The sequence below is a fragment of the Salvia hispanica genome, chromosome 2 (genome assembly GCF_023119035.1).
Source record: "Salvia hispanica cultivar TCC Black 2014 chromosome 2, UniMelb_Shisp_WGS_1.0, whole genome shotgun sequence".
Lineage (NCBI taxonomy): Eukaryota > Viridiplantae > Streptophyta > Magnoliopsida > Lamiales > Lamiaceae > Salvia > Salvia hispanica.
In genome coordinates this window covers 15,854,671-15,868,515 of record NC_062966.1, presented here as the reverse complement: position 1 = coordinate 15,868,515, position 13,845 = coordinate 15,854,671, and the positions used below count along the sequence as shown (strand labels likewise).

The window sequence follows — 13,845 nt, the reverse complement described above, 5'->3', positions numbered from 1 at the left end:
GTAGTACTAACATATAGTATGATTAATCATAATCATATATTAAGGATAAACCTAAAGTTGAAAATCTCACGGGGTAACAACTCAAAATCTAATAGAAGTGACAGAAGCAAAACAATAGTGCTAATAAGTACTCCATCCGTTCCATAATCGATAATTTCAATTATCGGTCGTAAATCATACTAGTATCAGTTAAATTGATAACTTAATCATACAATATTTTTAATCCTAATTCTGTAATTCATGGGATCTTAGATCCAGTTATATCTAATTTTTCTATATCCAACGTCCGACGTGAAGTTTATGGATTCAAAAAATAAAATCGTGAGGGTGAGACCCAATAAACAAATAACAGTAATAAATAAAATATTTATATAACTATTTTAAAAAATCGTTATGGTGTTGTAAGATAATCGAGTGTCCATAGATCGACTGTGGTAAGCGCCCCAAACTCAAGGTACACTACCAAAATTTCGCAAGTTCGCAGCCCGTCGTGCGTCGATGCGCGAAGAACAAATCTTCGTCAACCTTCAAGAAAACCTGATCGAAGAAGTTTGGACGCTCATTAATGTTTTTTAGAAATGAAGAACTGTTTTTTAATTTTTTTGAATTCTTTTTAATATTTAATTTTTGTAAAGTATTTTTAATGTTTTAGTAGTAATTTTTAGAATTTGTAGTTTTATTTAATTTTCAATTTCACAACTAAAACAATAAATAGTGTAAATTAATGTGAGAGATGTGAGAAAGGGCATCCATTGTTCTGAGTTGTGGTCTTGTGAAAAAGAGGAGAATGATGACGTGCAAGTAGTTGATGTTTGATGAGAGGGCATCTTAGAGTTTCAAGAGGTTCAAACTATGTTAAGATTACTCCATTTAAGGCCAACTAAGTGAGTTTAATTTAATTGATCAGGTGAACACTTAATTAAATAGTTAATTAAATAGTTAAAACTATGCTTTGTCATTCGATCTAACTTCAAACAGTTCTCGGTTAGTACTGTCAATACCGATCTAGTAAAAAAAATACTCTCTACGTCCCAGATAATTCGACTCAGTATTCTATTTCGAGTCGTCCCACATAATTTATCCCACTCCACTTTTACCATTTTTGGTAGTGGACCTCATATTCCACTAACTCATTCCTACTCACATCTCAAAACCCGTGCCGGGTCAAAGTGTCCCAAATTATCTGGGACGGAGGGATTAATAAATATAGCTAAAATAATTGAAACAATCAGTTATGGCGTAGTAGATAGGCGACGTCAATCGAGTGAGCTATAAGTTAATCGATAATTGAGTAATTATTTAAGCATTATCGATAATTGAGTAATTATTTAAAGTGAAATTGGATTTTTAAATACAAATACACATAAAAAATTATACAAATGGGCCCCTATTAATTCATCTTTCGATTCTTTCCACCACCGCTCTCTGTTATCGTGTTACTCTACTACGCAGATCATCTTTCTCTTTCCGAATTCCAGCCGATCCACTTCTTCTCTCCATCTGCTCCTACTCGGTGCCTTCTCTCCCCATATTGCTCCATTTTTATTCACATACATGAATTTGGCTACTGTTAATTGTTCAAACTCTACAGTATAACCGTTATTGTCTACATAATTTTGTTGTTCAGTGCTTGTTTATACTTGATCTTCTAGGTAGGAGTACTTCATTTTCAAGTTTTTATTTACCTTTTAGATTCGCTGTAAAAAATTTCTTAATTCTTGATAGTTTTTATTTATTTTTTCTTGGCCGCGACATTGACATATAATTTGATTCGGTTGAGTGTAGAAGAATTGGGATATAAATTCTTGTGAATTTCGTGTGCAGGTAGAGGGTGAATTACTAATGAAGGATGTGTAGAGTTTTTTCTTAGTCTCTTCTAGTCTTGAGTTTCTGTATTTTTGTGCATTTGGTGGTGATGTAGTATTAGTCAATTTTTAAGTGACATTTTGTTTTTAGAACTAAGATGCTCATTCCTACTCTTTTATTATAGCACATAGTATATGCCTACATTCACTTGTAATACGTCAATGTTTGCTATTTACACGATAAGTTAACATAAGACTATCATATTGACTGGTATGGGGGATTTTACTTCTATGATGAGTGATGACAGTCTATATAGTATCTGATACTTGGCGAGCGTATTGTTGTGCTATTCCCATAAAGTACAACCTGGTTGATAATAGGGAGACTCGAATTATTCTGCAATTGAACAATGACAATTTTTTCTCTGTCTGTCATATTTGCATTTGCCATAACATGTGATGGTTCATACAATCGGACAATGCTATCTACGTTTCAGGGGTACATTCTGTTTCTGGACATAAAACCACAACACCTGTTTGCCTGCTACCGTATTTCTATCTGACTTGTCAAGGACAGTAAATTTCCCAACCACTGCAGTAAAGATGCAGAATCCGGATGGTCAAGCAGCGGAGCCTGAAACGGAGACCAAAATATCGTTACAAACTTCTGAGATCAATGACTGGACAAATTATAGGGATGATGAGGTTATGCAGCAGCATTCCGCCATACAGGCAGAGGAAGCTGGGAAAATCCCATTTGTTGGTGATAAGGCAAGGAAGCCATTAATCCCTGGAAGCAATATTTTTCATGGATATGCTATATATAGTAGATCTATGATAGTATACATCTTACATTGGTAGTGAAGCTTCTTATTTGCTCTATTTTGATTTATACAATATGGTGAATACCTTTATAGTTATATTATTACTGGTTCTGGTGGATGACTGGATTCTTGACTAGATGAGTGGGGAATATCTTTTAGAGATCCTAGAATCGGTTTCATTTTTGGTCCAATCAAGATGTGTGTACAACTAGTTTATTATTTACATTTTGCACGAACTTGTTAATAAGTCGCTTGATTTGAAGTCGTTTTTTGTTGACCTGTTTATTTTATTTTCTTGGCTTTTTGTCCTTATAACTTTGAAAATCCATCTCTCTTATATTCTTATGAGGAAAATTGTATTGGTTTTAGATACAAAGCTGATTTTCTTTAGCTAATATAGACCATTCATTAAGTGATAATATCACAATTGCTCTTGTAGCATTTACTTAATTCATAGTGAATGACTTTTGGAAGTGATATACCAGGAGCCTCTCTCATCTTTAGCAGACGAATATGAGTCAGGAAACCCAATTTTGTTGGAGAAAATTAAGGTCCGCTTTATTGTTAGGCATTTTTCTCTGTCACATGCTTCCTATCCTCAGTGCTGGTAGCCGTTACAATATCTGTAGGTTCTGACCGAACAATATGCTGCCATCAGGCGAACAAGGGGAGATGGGAATTGTTTCTTCCGGGGCTTCATGTTTGCTTACCTGGTATGTTTGATAGTATGTGTTCTTAAATGCTTCGCACAATTTTATCTTCTTCAGTTGGAAATCATGCTTTAGTCTTCCGTATTTTAGCTACTGAAGCATTTACCCATCAAATTAGGACCATATTCTGGAATCACAAGACCATGCAGAAATTGATCGCATCACAGTCAGTGTGGAGGAATGCAGGAAGACACTTATTAGCTTGGGCTACGCAGAATTTACTTTTGAAGATTTTTTTGCGGTACTTATTTAACAACCTTTGAACAGTTTGTTTGCACCCTTGGTACTAACATAAATTCAACTCCTGATGCATGGTAGGTCCATGTCTTTGTCATATAGTAGTACTCTTTTATCTGGGACAAAAAACTTTAGGGTGATGCATTTTAATGCAAAAAATTAATTAGCTCCACTGTTTCTTTATTCGCGTGCCATATTTGCAATTCTGAAAGTTTTCTTGCATAACCAATATGTTGCTCTCAAGAACACAATTCATGTTATGGACAAAGCTTTGCACAGCTTAATTTTTGGAGGAAAACTAATTATTAGTATAATTTTTACCTGATCGGTTGACATCCTGAAACTTAACTTCCTGAATCTATCTACTTGTTTTCAGCTGTTCCTTGAGCAACTTGAAAGTGTTCTTTCAGGGAAAGAAGCTTGCATAAGGTTCATGGGATTTATTTTAATTGCGACTCTTTTTTCTTCTACAACCTGCTTTCGACTTTCCGTCGGTGCCTAATATTTGTTATTGTGGTTACAGTCATGAGGAACTTGTACAGAGAAGTAGAGATCAGTATGTATCTGACTATGGTGAGTAGCACTTACGGAACCTTGCAATGATATCAAGACAGACATGATAAATACATGTATATCTGTATATATAATTTGGCTGCTTATCATGTCCATAATAGAAAAAAAAAACTGACCACTTGTCTTTGCTAGTTGTGATGTTCTTTAGATTTATTACATCTGGCGAAATAAAGAAGCGTTCGGAGTTCTATGAACCATTTATTCAAGGATTAACTAATACCTCTGTGGAGCAGGTTGGTTTTGCGAAACATTCAATTCTTTTGTGTGCGCAAAATTTACTGTAGCATCTGAAAGACTGTACTATAAACTTATTTGATCCTGAGACCCATACTCCTTTAGGGTCAAGCAGCCTGACATTAGATGTGCTTATATTATATAGACTGAAATCTCTATTCTTATACTGGATGCAAAGAGGCTTCACATAGGACATTGTTTTAGTGTTTTTTATCCATGTTACTGCCACAATTCTGTTAATTAGATTCCTCCTCTGGTGCAGTTTTGCAAATCATCAGTGGAGCCAATGGGTGAAGAGAGCGATCATGTTCACATTACTGCATTGTCAGATGCACTTGGCGTCCCAATCCGCATAGTCTATCTTGATCGCAGTCATGATGATAAAGGCAGTGTGAGCGTGAACCATCATGATTTCATTCCTGTTGCGGTCACGGATGCTAATAGCGGTGGATTTGTGGCGCTTAAACCATTCATAACCTTGCTCTACCGACCCGGTCATTATGACATACTGTACCCAAAATAACTTGTTTTACCAGTAGCATTAAGTTTGTGTCTGGTAATAATAGAATCTCCTTGTGTGAATATGGTGGGATGATGTTCTCTTGATGATTTTTTAGACATTAAGCAAAGTAGTGATATATTAGGCTCTAATGAATCAGGAAAATATTGGACATCCGAACCTCTCTTTCAGCTTTTCCGACTACTAATCAAGTGGCAAACTTTGTTGATGTGACCTCAGGTTATTGAGTGTATGAAGTATATTCCTTCATTTTACAGTTTATTGGAGAGATTTAGGATTTGATTCTCATGACCTTGGGAACAGATTATGTTCCAAGAGCAAAGATAGGGTGGTACCCACTCAGTTACATACTAGTATACTATAAACATCAAATACAACAGAACAAAAGAAGAAGCCGAAAAAGGATATGTTCCACTAAGTGAAGATAAAAAAGCAGTGGGATAGTGGAAGAAAATCAAGAAGTGAAAGTTACATGGTCAAAAAGGAAATGATGCAATCCATCCATGAATGAAAATTGTTGCAGTTTGTTACCGACTTCTCTTAGCAAATTGCCCAAAAAACAAGAGAAGATGAAAGCTCTCTCTATACAAACACATACTACAACACAACCGAACTCCTCAAAATATCGACATTCAAAATTTCGAAGCTCCATGATGTTGCTCTGTTTCAGTAACTGCACCACAACGAATACTCCAACGCTCTTTGGTCAGGCAAATTGTCAATTTCTACTACACAACAATGCTTTCTCTCAGTCCCCAGTCACACTACTCTTCTGCTCTTCCCTCTTAACCATAACACACTTTAATGTACAATACCAAAATTTCCAGTACAATGACTAGCCAGTGTTGTTCAGTTTCTACGAGGTTAGTTGTCACAAAACTCAGTCTGAATCTTTACCGGAACCAGAAGATGAGTCCCCGTTGGAAAAATCATCCCCATTCAGAGAATTTGATGGTATGTCTTGACTGTTGTCATCGGAGGTGCTGGTTCGGGTTTTTCCAGGCCGTGGTCGAATGTTGGGACCCATTGGGAAAGGAACCTGCATTAACAATAGGCAAAGATATAGTACATTTCATATTATTGGCACCCTTCAACAAGTAATGACCGCATAAGCAAGGACCAGGGATTAACATATACGGAGAAATAACACTTGAAGAGATGACATGACGTTTCTGATTCATCTATCAGATACACAAAACATACCTGATCTCCGGCATTCGGACCATCTGTATGGAAAAGTATAGGCCGACATCTTTTGTCTTCATTCATCAAGCTTGAATTCTGAAAGTGAGCAATGAGGGCAGCCTTGCCCTGGATTCGAGCATATGCTAAAGATGCCACTTTTTCACTATTAAACTTCTCCCACTTCTTTCCATTGAAACTCTGAGAAAAAAATAAAATACTCAGTATAGTCAATTCAATACCAGATATATAGAATATGAGGAATATCGTGTATACCTGATAAAAATGCACTATAAGTGTAGGATCAGTCATGTTTATAAAAGCATATCCCACATTGCATTTGTTCTGTAAGAAGGAGAAACACGTTATGATCAAAACAATGTCATTCATGAAAAGGAAAATAAGTTACAGGGTAAAATAAAACTTGCCTTAAAATCAATAGGTAAGTAAATGAAATCATAAGTTCCTCTGTGACGTTCATCAATTGCAGCAAGAAGCATCTTCGACGTGTACCTATTAATACAGCCATAAATGAACATTAAATAATTAGGTGCTCAGAAAAAGAAAAACCCAAGCTTTTAAGATAATAGCTACGAATCCACATAGAAAGATCATGACAAAAATTAATTACATAAGTGACGTACATACACAATTCCATTATCTATATAACCTATTTGGTACTATACAATCACCGCACCATTCATATAAGAGTTACAGCTTGTATATGAATAAGGAACTCAAGAAATTACTGGACAACTACTTACTTGTTAGGAATGTTCTTTATCATAAGTGTAGTCCGCTTATCATCTCCACGTGCAATTCTCTCTAAATCAAGCTCAAACTGCTTTTTATTGTCAGGTTGACTTGAATTGCAATCATTTCTACGTGTCCTGGTTCGTTCATTAGGAGAATCAAATGAACTCATCACAGGAAGCATTTGGCCTCTTGCAGGAAAAATCATGCACCTCTGGTGATGGGGATGCAGTCCAATATTTTTGGAAGGCATTTGTAAGTCCACACAATTTCCACCGGGGCGCGGGAAGATGTTATGAGGGACATATTCCAATGGATGTGGGGAATTACCAGACATTCTCATGTTCCCAAGCGAACCAGGGTGGAATACAGAAGCAGCATCAGGCGACTCCCCTGCGTACATATTCCGCCTGTCCCATAGAGAAGGATTGACAGAAGGTGCTGATCCAACATGATGGCTATTTATAGATAGAAGTGGATTCATCATATGAGATGGTGCTCGAGGTACAGCATGCATCTGTGAAGGATGAGCAGCACCAATGCCATTAACAAATGACGGCGAGTTAGGCCATAAAACAGCCTGAGGTTGTTGTGGATGATGAGAATTACTCCACATGTACTGACGCCCGGGAGGAGGACAACTCCCGTTTCCAGAGGTACCAAAAACTGAAGAGAACGTAATTCACAGTTAACAGTTAGCACAAATGAATAAGAAAAAAGATGCATTAAAAGATAAGGGAAACCAAAACCCGGTCGTTGTTACCTTCATTTAACTCGATTGACTGTCCATTAGGGGTAATTCTACGGAACTGCTGGCCATCACTTATTTCTGGAGGACGGATATTAACATTTGCAGCTATATTACTTGGAGAACCGAAGAGAGGCCCATTTGCTAAACCATCGTGATATTCGGGAAGAGAATGCGGATGAAGATTCGACTGGCTCTGGAGCTCATATTTTGGGTGGTTGTGTGGATGGCCAGATTCAACAATGTTGGATTGGTTTCCAGATTCAACTCTTATTAGAGATGGTAAGCTGTTAGGTACACTAGATGATACACCATGTTGTAGCACATCATCCAGGAGAGGACCAATATGACCTCTATTTGTCGAGAGAGGGCCATGAATTCCATTCTCTGTACCAGAGAATGTCCCCCCCAGCGAAAGCGATCCTGCTATTAGAAAATATAAATATATATATGAATATAGATTACTCCATATACTTATGAACCATGTCATGAATTGTAAGTGAATGCAAAGAACATGAATCATCCAAAATTGAGAAATAAAATTACCAGAAAATCCACTTGATAGGTTATTCGAAGGGCTATGCTGCAAAAGAAAACCAGATTCTTCCTGCTCCAGGAATCTATACATGGGACATAATAAGCTGTTAGATTCAGCAGAAAGAAGCATTTGCCAGAGTCCAGCCAATTCATTAAAAGATAAAAGTGACTGTTTGTAAGATTGATTTAAAAAAGGAAGCTCATTAAGGAAGCACATGGAGATAATGGATGTGATAGTGGAAATGTATACTGGAGATTTGAAGTAACGCACCTTTGGGAGCCACCAAGTCGACCTCGTTCAAGCTTAATCTGCTTTCCTGCAATGTCACTCCGGTTCAATGCACGAAGTGCAGATTCTGCAGCTCTGACATCATAAAATTCTACATATTTATGATAAGACATGCCTGGAGAATCACGAATCTGCAAGCAGAGAAATAGGTAATGCTCAATACGAATGTGAACTAGACACTATTCAATTAACTGCATTTGAGCTTTACCTCCTTGACATCACCATAGACACCAAATATTTCACGGAGTTCATCATTTGAAACAGAAGAATCAAGGTTGAAAACCACAAGGGTACCCTGGTTTACATCCTTTTCCGATGGATTCTCCTGGAACAGATATATAGCAAGATAATACTTCAGAACATATCTATTTAAATTTCACAAACGTAAAGGGAAAAACAACAGGATTAAAGCAGGGTTGGAAAAGGCACATTTCCAGAAACCACCTTCGGAATTGAGAAATGTATATCAAGTTTCCGACGCCTCAATGGCTTATTCTGAAGAGCTTTCATAGCATTGCAGGCAGCTCTTATATCATAATATGAGATCATAACAAATCCCCTATGCTTGCATGCTGTATACAGGGTGCGGATGTCTCCGTATTGCTGCAATACCAGTTTGACGGCAAGAATTCACCAGTAAGAAAACGACCAGAAAATTATTGAAACACAATTTGAAATAGTGAGAGGTGATACCACTTACCTCAAAAAGTGTTCTCAATTCAGAGTCTTCAACGTTGCTATTTATATTTCTGACAAAGAGTGTCCTAGAAGGATGCTCACCAAAAGGGTGTTCCCCGCCGTTGGATCCCAGCTGATTGTTAGAATTGAAATCATAAAGTTCAGGATTTCTTTGCAAGAAGCTATCTTCTCCAAGTTCCAATCCTCCAACACTGCTAAAGAGGTCTAGATCCTCCACGTCTTCCACGTTATTAGATCTCATACCACTGCCAAACCCATCAGTCACACCAGAAAGCAAGTCATCGTCATCTGGTAGAAGATTACCAATAGTTTGAGCCTCAAGTTCTTCCAGCGATTCAAAAACTTCCTCTTCCTCATAATGGGAGGAAGCAGCAGCAGCAGCAAAGGAGTGACCATACGGGCCATTGTTAGATGACAATTTTACTGCAAGATAACAACATATTCATGGTTTTTATCATTGATTTGGCAGGTGCTTGGATGATGAATGGACAGCTTAAGAATTAACACAACTATGAGAAAAGAGAGTACATACAGTTTCTACTAAATAAATCCGACATTGAACTTGAGAAAAGGCCATTTTCATACTGAGCACCGGTGAGGTTTATTTTATCTCCATCAAAACAATATGGCACAGGCTCTATGTTCGAATTAGTTCTAGAACCCAAATCATGATCAACAGCACTCGGCAAGGAGCGGCTGACTGCTCCAATAAGATGATTTCCCAACGAAAGGTTAACATGTCGACCACGACTGAGATAATAGTCAGGAAGAGCAAAACCATTCCCCGTATGTGAATCCAATGGGATTTTATTTTCATGTGGTGACGAACCAACTCCTTCAGGTCTTAGCATCCCATCTAGTTTGAAACCTGAAAAGAATATAAACAAGTTTCAGAAGACCTCACCAAGACCTGTGGCTATATAATACAAATAATAACATCAAGACAAGTGTTATAATCTGTACATAACCATTTTCGAAATGTTACAGTACTTAGAATACATTTGACTTTTCATCCCAACCACAAAAGCATATTGTATGTGCAAGCATACCTCATCAGACAAGCACACCTCCTCTGAAAAGAAGGATGAAGGAGAAAAACCCCTAGAGTTCATCATTTCAGAAGGCTTGGTTAATCCTTTTAGAATAAATCAGCCCTTAGCCTCCAACAATCACAAAAAATCAGTTCTTGTGGAAGTTAAGAGGATATAGCTTCAGAAAGAACCTGCAAAGACAATTGGGACAAGGTTAACACCCGAAGAAAGAGAACATGGAAAACCAGACACATGAGCAACAGCTTGACAAGCAAGGCGAGAAATCACAAACAAAGACAAATGATCTAGTAGTTATAGTCCAACACGAAATGTAAGTGTCTAGCTAATCAAAATTTAAGTTAAAAGTAGAGCTGTTTCATTTGATATACATAGGTTGCCAATAAATTGTGTCAATCTACCTATAATTCAACAAAATTCACGTCGTAACAGCTGCATTTAAGATCTCACAACTTAAAAGGTAATTAATTGATGGCAAAACGATAACTCAAAATTTTCACCCGACAAAACTCCAACCCGAAATAGAATTCTCGAATTGTGCAGATCGAAGAAAAGCAAAAGTCTGCAACAATTCAAACTTGAAATCACCAGAGAGCGAGAGAGACGAAGGCAAACCCTTCCCACATCAAAATTCAGGAGATAAAACCAAAATTCAACACCGGATCACACAGTACAGAGCCTTGGGGAGCAAAAATTACTATCTTTGGTCTAAAAACACAAATTTCCCTTTTAGATCAAACGAAAGCCAGCTCAAATTTCAAAAAAATAAACAAAAGTCACCTGTGAGATTACAGCAGCATATCTCAGAAGTCGGAACGAAAACAAAGATAATACTGAAACTAAAAACACAGAAACGAGCAGAAGGAAGAGGAGAAGGAGTTTAAGAAGGCTATAGCAATTGAGGGAGAGAAACCGAAGGGAGAATCATCTCGGAATTTAAGAATGGGAGGGAAACGGAATAAATTGCGGCAAAAGGCAAGGGTAAGGGAGATTGGAGAAGAGATCTAGGTATCTGTGCCGTGCAAATAACCTCCTCCAAAGCTTCTTCGATGCCTTTCTCTCTCTTCATATTTTCCTTGTTGTTTTCCCTACATTGCACGTTAATCACATGTACTATCATCTATGCTCTTTCTTTCTCTCTCTTGTTTGAATAATTTCTCTATAAAATATTTTGCATATGAATTCTCCCTCTGTCCTGTGTCAGACCCAATCGGCGTTTTCCAGCTCGCTTTTTTTCTCAGCTTTAGACCGGAGATTCCGTCACGTTCCGGCGAGGCACGGCGGAGATCCTGATCTCCTCCGCGCGCTCTCGAGCACGGAAAATTATGACACTGAATTTCAGGATAAATTCAAACTGTAAAACAGAGAAAAAAAGGGGAATGTTTAGAGAGAGAGAGGAGGAAATTAGAGATCAGTTTTTATGGATGATTTGAAGAGCGATAGAAATTGCAAGAAACCAAGAAGAAAAATGAACACAAATATAATTAGATTTTTTTCATTTTTTCTCTCTACAAAATTATATACTCCTACTATTTTTAAAATATTACTTTTATTAATGTCTCTTGTTAGGATCAAAACTCATTATGCGAATTTATTGTCAGGGTTCTTATCATCTACGACGCACTCTTCCTACACCCGCCACTTTCTTATTATCCAAATTATTATTCATGAAATCAAATCACTCAAATTTGGGAGATTACTTCAAATTAATTAATTTACATGATTTCAATTCTGAATTACAGTAATTTTTGTAAGTACACCTTGCTGGCTATTTGTGTAATTTTCTACTATTATCTTTATTAGTCAATGGTGTACCACCGTTTAATATTCTCCTTGCTAGTCAACGGTGTATCTCGTATAATGTGATGAGATCATACCTTATCACCAATTAATACGGTTCTATCTCATTTGTTGTTGCGTCACGGGTGTGGCCTAATTGGAAAAATTGAAACAAACTGTAAATAAAATTGGTCAAAAATAGTCGATTTTGAATCAAATTGAAATACTTAATAATCGGGCCGGTTAAATTTCCAATTCATTTGTAACTGAAATTCTTGAACTAATCATGTTTGAAAATTTGCTTTGGTGAAATATCAATGATTTCCAAATAGCAAAATTCAATAATAGTTGGTTAGTTGGGTAAAAGTTAGTTATTCAAGTAATTACTCAAATTAACGACGTTATCATATGTTATCTTAATGGAGTGATTAATGTAACATATTGTGTAAATACGTAATTATACATATTGTTAAGGATTTAGATTTTGTAAAATCATTAATGCCTTAATATGTTTCGTGTGGAGCATTTAAGTTTTTAAATATGTTTTGTCGTGACGTGCAAACAATTAATTAGTAGTAGTACAGTTAGATATCCAGAGCCTGAAATCATACTACTATTTTAATTAATTAAGTACAAAAATATAATCTTGCACCTTTCTGAACGTAAAAATTGTATAACCTCTAAAATATATTATCAATTGATTAGTAGTAGTAAGTAAAGTAAAACATAGTCCTCTATCCAATATTATTTAAATGAGACCGAGTTATAAATTTGAACTTATTTCTTCATCAGATTTTTGGGAGCCAATGTTTATTACATCATCATTTTGTATAATTTTGCTTATTCCATCAATTTACATAAATGGCACTACTACTAGTAATTCTCAAATTAGTGCAAATTGTCACAAAAATAATAAACTTAGTCGATATATCGGTAATCTTGTAATTTCCAAAAACAATCGATTCTTCGATTATATATAGCTTTGATGTTTTTATCAATTATCTTATGGTGAGAATTTGGAATCATATGGGTCTTAATGTGATGACTCTATGTGTATTAAATAACATTATTTTTAAATTATCAAATTAAAGACATAGTCTTCAAATAATTGTGTTTTTCGTTTGTCATATCAAATTTAATTTTCCTCAAATCTAAGATAGAAGAGACAATTAAAAAAATATCAAAGTTATGATAGTAATCTAACTATATTTAAAAATTGCATTAATGACCATACATTATTAAAATTTTGTGATTTTTCCACTAAATTGTCCTTTAAATTTTAAGTTAACAAATTCTCAATTCAACAAGTAAAAGTTATAAAATTCTAATTTATTCAAATTTGAAAGTGTAATAAATATTATGTATATCTAGGTTCCTATATATGCATAGGGGCATGTTAGGGTGCCACCACCCCTTAAAATAACATCATACCACCATTCCTAACTAATCATTTGTACACATGGACGAATAATAAGCTGCCACGTGACAAAAAAAAATCTGGAAAAAGACGGTCAGCAATATGCTGATCTTTAACCAGCAATATTTCTTGTCCAGCAATATCCGACACACTATACAACAATCTATAGATTGCTGTGTAGTATTTGTAATATTGTTGTGTAGCGTTTATAATATTGCTATATAAACAGTGTCACGGTGTTATTTTAAGAGGGGTTGTCATTTTAACACAAACCTATATACATATTAGTATTTGTATAAAAATAAACACAAAGTAAATGGAGATAAAAGCGTAGAAATGCAAGAATTGTGAAAAGAGAGCGTGTTTTTCTATATCAAATTTTGTGGCAAATGGCAAGAGCGAAAGCTAATGCCACGTGTCAATATTCTAGTGGATTTACATAATTATCTTCTTTGACACAAGGCAAGATATAATTAATTTTTCTTCTCT

At 35.9% G+C, this 13,845-nt stretch overlaps 2 protein-coding genes across 4 annotated transcripts; one reads left to right on the top strand and one right to left on the bottom strand.

The window, feature by feature from the left end:
- The first annotated feature begins 1,376 nt into the window (after positions 1 to 1,376).
- On the top strand, positions 1,377 to 5,116 carry LOC125207184 (OVARIAN TUMOR DOMAIN-containing deubiquitinating enzyme 1). 3 transcript variants are annotated; one of them, XM_048106420.1, is made up of 9 exons: positions 1,377 to 1,513; positions 2,303 to 2,576; positions 3,115 to 3,180; positions 3,259 to 3,342; positions 3,458 to 3,580; positions 3,953 to 4,005; positions 4,100 to 4,149; positions 4,282 to 4,382; positions 4,646 to 5,116. In XM_048106420.1, the coding sequence occupies exons 2-9, from the start codon at positions 2,409 to 2,411 to the stop codon at positions 4,904 to 4,906; spliced, it is 906 nt and encodes a 301-aa protein (XP_047962377.1). In that variant the 5' UTR covers positions 1,377 to 1,513; positions 2,303 to 2,408; the 3' UTR covers positions 4,907 to 5,116. The 3 variants fall into 3 exon arrangements, with proteins under 3 accessions (XP_047962377.1, XP_047962378.1, XP_047962379.1); XM_048106421.1 differs by having other exon boundaries at positions 1,409 to 1,513; positions 2,383 to 2,576; XM_048106422.1 differs by having other exon boundaries at positions 1,420 to 1,513; positions 2,404 to 2,576.
- A 179-nt stretch (positions 5,117 to 5,295) lies between these two features.
- LOC125207183 (protein MEI2-like 4) lies at positions 5,296 to 9,993 on the bottom strand. The gene is made up of 12 exons (XM_048106419.1): positions 9,644 to 9,993; positions 9,113 to 9,534; positions 8,857 to 9,015; positions 8,621 to 8,737; positions 8,395 to 8,543; positions 8,133 to 8,206; positions 7,602 to 8,012; positions 6,850 to 7,504; positions 6,514 to 6,598; positions 6,362 to 6,430; positions 6,107 to 6,286; positions 5,296 to 5,942 (listed from the first exon to the last, which is right to left on the bottom strand). Exons 1-12 carry the CDS (start codon positions 9,960 to 9,962, stop codon positions 5,784 to 5,786), a joined length of 2,799 nt encoding a protein of 932 aa, XP_047962376.1. The 5' UTR covers positions 9,963 to 9,993; the 3' UTR covers positions 5,296 to 5,783.
- Positions 9,994 to 13,845: the final 3,852 nt, after the last annotated feature.

Bases quoted from the DNA above. Each gene is read 5' to 3' on its own strand.
- LOC125207184 (XM_048106420.1), top strand. From the start codon at position 2,409: ATGCAGAATCCGGATGGTCAAGCAGCGGAGCCTGAAACGGAGACCAAA. The intron at 2,577-3,114 runs GCAAGGAAGCCA...GTGATATACCAG, and splicing joins TCCCATTTGTTGGTGATAAG to GAGCCTCTCTCATCTTTAGC. The intron at 4,150-4,281 runs GTGAGTAGCACT...TGTCTTTGCTAG, and splicing joins TCAGTATGTATCTGACTATG to TTGTGATGTTCTTTAGATTT.
- LOC125207183 (XM_048106419.1), bottom strand. From the start codon at position 9,962: ATGCTAAGACCTGAAGGAGTTGGTTCGTCACCACATGAAAATAAAATC. The intron at 9,016-9,112 runs GTAAGTGGTATC...CTGGTATTGCAG, and splicing joins AATTGAGAACACTTTTTGAG to CAATACGGAGACATCCGCAC. The intron at 5,943-6,106 runs GTATGTTTTGTG...TTGTTAATGCAG, and splicing joins GTCCGAATGCCGGAGATCAG to GTTCCTTTCCCAATGGGTCC.